The following is a 6,901-nucleotide window of genomic DNA, read 5'->3' as shown; positions in this document are numbered from 1 at the left end:
GAATTGGGGGGGTCCTTCAGAGCTGACAGCCAGGAAAATGTAAATGTTCCCTGCCTCTTGCCTGCTCATAGCTGGTGGAACCGGAAGTGACTAGGGCAAATCAAACTCTGCCAGCCAGGCCTGAGAAAAGATTGATGTATATATTTGTTTCTTTTTTGAATTTCAACCTCCAAAATATTCCAGCAAAAAAAAAACCAAAAAAAAAAACACGAGAGTTTGGGCTGGGTTTCCTTCAATGGGAATCTGCGGCCAAGGAGGATGGTGGACTTGCCCCTACCAGCTGCCCCCGGCCCATGTCCCCCCTCCATTGCCCGGCCCAGGGTGGCGGGAGGCGGGAGATGGTGGGAGACGGTAGGGGAGCTGGGAGGAGGGTTAGGGGAGTAGTGCTTTGGGATAAGAAGTTGGGCGGAGGCTGAGGGGTGGGGAAGAGCTGCCCAAGTGTGGTCACCTTTACTCAGTGACGGAGCCTCGAAGCTTGGCCGGGGCTGAAGGAACTACACGGTGTGGGTGAGTGGGCTAGGCAGGATGGCTGCGGCCGGCGAGCTGGGAAGGGCAGGGCCAGGGGCTGGCCCACTCCCTCTAACTGATGATCTGCCGAGGTCGTCCGTAGCCCGTCATGCCAGCCTGCGAGGCCCCTCTGTTGCTACCCATCTGTAGGCCAATGACATGCTTGCCCTCCTGCAGTTGGCTCTCTGTGAATTCCCTCTTATGCTCCTGGGCTTTCCTAGAAGTGGGAAAACCAGGATAAAGACTCACCAGGACTGCACATTCTCCACCTGGGTTCTGTTTCCTCTGTCAATCCTAGTCTCATCCCAGGGCCCCCATCTCACTTCTCTTGTTTCCTTCACCTCACGTGTCCCACGGGCCGTGGACATTGGCAAGCAGCAGGGACCCATCTTCCCCTTAGCCTAGACCTTCACTTTGTACCTTCCCAGCTATCTGCTGCCCCAGGTTAGCTCAGGCCACCTCCCATCTCACACAGAGATACATGCTTAGCGCACAAAGAACCCTGGTGGCCACGTACTTCATGAACCAGTTGGGGTCTCCACGGTAGTGCCCATCATTCTTGGTCACCGCCAAGCTGCCCAGGGCCATCAGGGTCCTCTGCACTGCTGCCAAGTCTTTGCCTGGGAGAATAAAGAAAGGAATGGGGGGGGGCGGTGAACTTCAGGTCCACGTCCACAGGACTCCACAGCAGGGCCTGCCCCCCCCCCCGAAAACTGGCCAACCCGGGGGATGAGGAGGCTGCAGCAGATCCTACGATGCCCTCGAGTGTGGCTGGCATTCTCTCGGCACATCCCATTCCCACTCTGCAGACGTGTGGTGGCAAGCTTGGACCACTCCTTGTCCCCTCTGCCTCAGCTTCCTGTCCTCTACCTGCCGCCTCCACCCCCTCTTCTCTTTGTACCTTCAAAGAGGTCAACAGTCTGGAACATGTCAGTCTTGGTGACCCCGTAGTCCTCCGCTGCCTTCAGGAACTGAGCCACCTGCTCCATCTGCTTGAAGACCATGGAAGGAGGGTTGTCGGGCACCTTCACTGGCTTGGAGCCGTCAGGATACAGGCTGTTCACCAGCTTGCTCAGAATCTGCCGGGCACAGAACACAGCTTAGCACTCAGCTGGGGGTGCCTGCCCCGCAAGCCCAGCAGGATGGCGAAGCCCCAGCCCCCCTTTCCAGGGTGCCACTCACCACGCCGTTCTTCAGCCAGACCTGGAAGCCCAGGCGCCCGCGGTCCGGGCGCCCCACGTCGGGGCCACACTGCACTATGATCCACTCCACCAGCCTCTCCTCCAGCTCCTCGTCGTACTTCTTCTCGATTTTGGATTGTACTTCGCGGCTCATGCCATAGGAAGGACCCTTGTTGGCCATGTTGTGAGAGAGCTAAAGCAGCGCCGGCCAGAGAAGGGAGGTCAGAGGGTCAGAGAACAACTCGGCTCTCGCTTGTGCTAAGCAGGCCGTGGAGATCCAGGGGGATGGAGGGGGCGGGGCCAATCTGTCCTAGACATTGATTTACCTCCCCTGGTTTGCTCATTTTGTTTTCATGGCACTGCCCATCATCCTCTCCATCCAGGGAGCCTCTCTGAACTTAGGGACCAGAGAAACAGGACACCAGATCTTTGGAAGTCCAGAGCAAGGGTAGTAAACTGACTTTGTGACCACCAGACAGTGGCAGGCATCTTAGGCTGCGCAGGACGTATGGTCTCCGCCACTGCAGCGTGAAAGCAGCCTCAGACAATACGTAAACAAGGAAGCATGGCTTTGAGCCAATAAAACTTGACAAACAGCGGCTGCATTTGGCATACGGGCCAGAGTTTGACAACCACTGCTCTAGAGCCTTCTTTCTTTGCCAAGACTGGCCACAGAGGCATTAGAGGCCACAGAGGAGGCCACATGACCCCCTGCCCTGGCACAATAAGAGAGCAGCAGGTTTCCTTGTCCAGGTAGGCATGGGGGGGGTTGCTGCTTCCACCTGAAGTTATAGTTACCTTCTCCCTCCGCTTTAGCCTCTAGCCCCAAAGCTGGAACCGCAGAACGCCTGCTCTTTGCCAGCTCAGCTTGGCCTCCGGCCTGCAGCTGCAGAAGAGGCTCCAGCTTACCCACCCCTGGCAAGGCCGAGGAAGCCAGCAGAACCCATGAGCCTTTGGTCAAGAAGCCGCACTTCCTCAGGTGGCCCAGAAGAGAGAGAGAACTGACAGACCCACGGACTTCCCCTTGTGCCCCCGGCTCCCGCCACCCTAGTAGCTAGAGCAACTGAGGAGCCAGAGCCCTCCAGGGACCCCCCCAGAGCCAAGAATCTGCCAGCCAGAACATGGGGAGCCCCTCCCTGTGTAGACCAGCCGCCAGCTGCTGCCCTAAGGCCTAGGACTGGCCCTGCTCGGGAGAGCCTCGTAGTGTGGGGGAAAGTCTACAGGAGCAAGGCCTGCAAGGTGGCTGGTCCGAGGAACCAGACCTGGCTGCAGTGGTCACCCAGGGGTGGTGCTCAGAGCTCCCTGGGAGAGCCCTCCCTCCGAGAAAGGTACCAAATGAGGCCCGACCCATCGCCTGGCTTCAGAGAAGTCAGAGGTTGGGAGGGAGAGAATGGGCTGAGGAAGGGGTAGCAGCACGCTACGCCGACTCCCTCTCTGGCCAGAGGCAGACCTTCTCCCCACTCCCCGCCACCGTGGACAGCCAAGTGAAAGTCCTCGCTTGCCAGTGCTCCCCGGTCAGCTGCCCTACCCTTCTTCCCCTCCAGCTGACAACTTCCCTGCATTCAAGTTCCCTGTCTGTGCCCCGGGGAGGCGGGGATCTCTCTCAGAGGGCTCTGCCTTCACGGAGCCACTGTCTTGTTAAGTCGCCTCCGGGTGCCGACCTGGGACTGCTGGCCCTGACCCAGGGACAAAAACTGTTCCTTTCATTCTTTTCCAAGTCATCCCCTGAGGGGACAGCAAAGGTGGAGACAAAGAACTCATCTAAACTCTCCCTTCTCTCAGGAGGTGTAAAGCCCCAGAGGGCTGGGCCCCCTCTGAGCACCACCAGCCCTCTCCCCTGCCAGCTGACACCCAGAGAATCCCAAAGCAGTCTCTGCTCTGTTTCCCTCTAAAGGGCCCCACCCCTTCCTTCCCCGCCTGCGCCTGCGGGGTGTGGGTCTCACACCTGCTTCCCAGCTTCCCAACCACCAGGGGGGCAAAGACTAGTGGTCAAAACCCATGAGTCAGCTGGGACCAGGTACCTTGGGCCCACCCTGCAGCCCGGCCCGGCTCAGCCTTCACCCACCAGCCCGGGGAAGGCAGCACGCATCCCTGTGGTCCAGGCACCCACCACCTTCCACAAGCCTGCCCCTCCCCCCCACTCTCCAACCGACCTGGCCTCCCATCTGCCCTCCCTCCCAGACAGTGGGCTGGGCCTGTGAAGAACAGGCCAAGGCAGAGTGCCCCCCACCCCCTGCAGCTTCCAGTCTAGGAAACTCAGAGCAGACAGTGGTATCGAGGCCCACTGTGACAAGAACGCAAAGTTGCAGCCTGTAGATCCAGAGACAATATTTGGATTTTGATCAGAACAGGGAGGGGGAGGGGCGCCTGGGTGGCTCAGTTGCTTAAAGCCTCTGCCTTGGGCTCTGGTCATGATCCCAGGGTCCTGGGATCGAGCCCCATATCGGGCTCTCTGCTCAGCAGGGAGCCTGCTTCCCACACCCCCTGTGCCTGCCTCTCTGTGACTCGTGATCTCTGTCTGTCAAATAAATAAATAAAATCTTAAAAAAAAAAAATAAAGAACAGGGAAGGGGATGAAAGGCACCCCACCCACCCCACCCTTCTCCCTTCTGGTGAAGAGTCTGAAAGTGGAGAGTTCCAAGAAATCCCTCTCAGTCCTCCAACCAAGGCCTCCAACCAGTCCCACCTAGATGTGCTGCTGGGAAGAGGAGAGGGAGAGGGAGAGGGTCGCCAGCCAAATCACCGAGGAGCCTTTCTTGATAAAGCCTCCTGGGACAGGACAGGCAGGACAGCCCCTGCTCTGTGGCTCTTGTCAGCTTCCCCCTCCACCCAGAGAAAGAATAAAGTCCAGCTGTAAAGGGACAGCGTGTACCTGCTACTAGCAGGAACCCCCAACTACTAGCAGCACCAGGGGTCTCTGCAGGACCGCCGGGCCCCCCTCTCTCGGAAGACAGGAGCAAGCCTCTGGTGCTTTCTGACTCGACCAGAGGTCGGGATTATCTCAGTTCTGGCAGCAGAGAAGTGCAGCTTCTCTAGCAGCTATTCACTGCTACCCCTTGGATAGCAAACACTAAGGGGAAGCAGCCAGATCCTTCTGAAAGGGCCCAGGGTCCCAGGCCCACCCAGGCCAACACTGCAAAACTCCCGCAGGACCCATCCCTTACCCCTCTGCCTGCAGCGGGCCACCTCCCATTTTCAGAGGATGGAAGGAGCCATGTGTCCAGAAAAGGCCCTCTTGTGCCCTTGCCCACCTGCCTGCGGCCCTCCCCGCTGCCTCAGTGGCTCCCCGGAGCTTCTCCTTTGCTGCTCAGGCCCTGGGTACCCACCCATGGGCCCACGCTCTCCAGCACTGGAGAACTTGCCACGCCCTTGCACAGCCTCCTGGATGGACAACAAACACAGCTTGTGTCTAACCCAACACCTCGAGCCCATCACACACCCCATGGGCATGACGAAGGGCTGAACACCGGAGCCCCCTGCCACACCCCAGGCATCAGGGTCTTTACCATCAGTCCCTCTGCATCAGCCAAGTCACCCTCAACATTTCCACCTGCCCCGGGCTCCCCAGTCTGAGCAAGATGGGATCTGGCAGGCTCATCCCCACCATCAAATAGGACACCTCCCCAACTGGAGATCAGGAATGCACACTAACAGAGAGGGTGGCCTTCTCCACCCAGGAAGCTGGAGACCAGGACCCCCGAAGGCCCTGTCCCCAGGACCCCTACTGCTACCGTCAAGCCCTAGCCTGTCTGCCTTCCAACCCAGAGATACATGCACTTACAGGGGTTCCTCGGGCTCGCAGGAGGGAAGGAGCACTCCGTGTCTGAACTTGGACAGACAGGATGGGGCGCTGGCTGAGTGGGGGGTTTAAAGGGCTGCTGCCGGGGTGATGTCAGCCTCCCCCGCTGGCTCACCCCTCGGCCCCCTCCCTGCTAGAAGAACCCAGCCTGTTCCCCACCCCCGGCCCCCCCAGTGACTCCACACAGGCTCCATATTTGGGGAAAGACACCAAGTTGGAGCAGTCTGCCGGGGGCTGCCCGAGACATTCTCTGCGTGCTTTGGAGATGGAGCGGGCGGGGCGGAGCTGAGCTGCCGGCTGGGAAGCCGCCGGGAAAAGCCTTTTATGGGCAGGACCATGAAGGCCTCCCCTGCTCTCTGGACTTAGCGAGGCTCCTTCCTCACTGCTCCCTGCCCCTGAGTTTGAGGTCGGGGGGGGGGGAAATTCTAGAGGGTCTGGCCAGAGAGAGGGGGAAAGAGCTGGGGGGATCGGACTAACCAGCCACCCTGTCCTCCTGGGGGTTTCGCTCCAGTTGGAAATAGGAACTAAACTTTACTGAGAACCTACAACATGCCAGGGAAATGCTTTGCAAATGTTCTCATTTAATCCTCAGGGCTATATCGTGGGAGCGTAATTACTAACCTCATTTTCAGATAAATCTCTTACTCAAGGCCACGTGGGTGGGGATGTCACGAGTGGCAGAAGCTGGGTGTCCCTGCTGGCCCCCGTGTGGGAGGGGAGAGGCTGGCAGACCCCCTCCTTCAGCTGTCCCACTCTGCTCAAGTTGAGAGCGTCCCGTTGTGGTGGGTCTGGAGTTCCCCGCTTTCGCTGGGGGCGGAATCTGAGGGCTCCGCCGCAGCTCAGTCGACCCTGGCCCCTAGCCCCTAGCTGGAGGATTTCTAAGGCCTGGCCGGGCTGAGACACCAGCGCTGGGTGGGAGGCTCCGAGGCTGCTATCCTTCCCTCCCTCCCGACCCTAGAGAACAGACTGGACTCCACCACTCCTGGAAGCAGACCCACTCATACCGTGGCTTAGAGCTGGTCTCAGGGGTCTGGGGAAGGGGTCCCCGAAGAAGGTAAGAGACTGCCAGTGGGGTCCCTTGGGCTGCCCGCTGTGAGACCACCCCAACCCTCTCCCTACAGCGGCCTAACAGGGAGGGGCTAACACTCTCCGCCACACCCTGGACACCCTCTAGGAGAGGCGCAGCTGCGCTTGGCAAGGGGCGGTGGACGGTGGAGGGGACGCCCACCACAGCCAGCCTCCTAAGGCCAGAGCCCAGGGACAGAGCTGGAGTGCCCCCCAGTGGTGGCTTCTGGGAACAGCAGGGAGGGGATCAGCTAGAGGAAGGCGGACCTCAGGTTAGGTCTGAATTCACCAGCTTCCTGGCCCCCCAAATCTTGGCCTCCTAGGCCTGTTTGGAATCTAAATCAACTTT

The 6,901-nt window shown here is 59.4% G+C and overlaps 1 protein-coding gene across 1 annotated transcript; it reads right to left on the bottom strand.

Moving 5' to 3' along the window:
• Positions 1-121: 121 nt before the first annotated feature.
• Positions 122-5,722, bottom strand: TAGLN (transgelin). Its single transcript, XM_082683485.1, has 5 exons — positions 5,470-5,722; positions 1,690-1,881; positions 1,409-1,586; positions 1,025-1,127; positions 122-724 (listed from the first exon to the last, which is right to left on the bottom strand). The coding sequence occupies exons 2-5, from the start codon at positions 1,867-1,869 to the stop codon at positions 580-582; spliced, it is 606 nt and encodes a 201-aa protein (XP_082539611.1). The 5' UTR covers positions 1,870-1,881; positions 5,470-5,722; the 3' UTR covers positions 122-579.
• Between the last annotated feature and the right edge of the window lie 1,179 nt (positions 5,723-6,901).

This window comes from Mustela nivalis (assembly GCF_964662115.1).
Source record: "Mustela nivalis genome assembly, chromosome: 9".
NCBI classification, from domain to species: domain Eukaryota; kingdom Metazoa; phylum Chordata; class Mammalia; order Carnivora; family Mustelidae; genus Mustela; species Mustela nivalis.
Note: the sequence above shows the minus strand (reverse complement) of the source record. Positions and strands in the feature narration are given on the sequence as shown.

Coding starts and splice junctions, on each gene's coding strand:
- TAGLN (XM_082683485.1), bottom strand. CDS start 1,869: ATGGCCAACAAGGGTCCTTCCTATGGCATGAGCCGCGAAGTACAATCC. Junction 1,587..1,689: donor TCTGGCTGAAGAACGGCGTG/GTGAGTGGCACC, acceptor TGTGCCCGGCAG/ATTCTGAGCAAGCTGGTGAA. Junction 1,128..1,408: donor GACTGTTGACCTCTTTGAAG/GTACAAAGAGAA, acceptor TTATTCTCCCAG/GCAAAGACTTGGCAGCAGTG.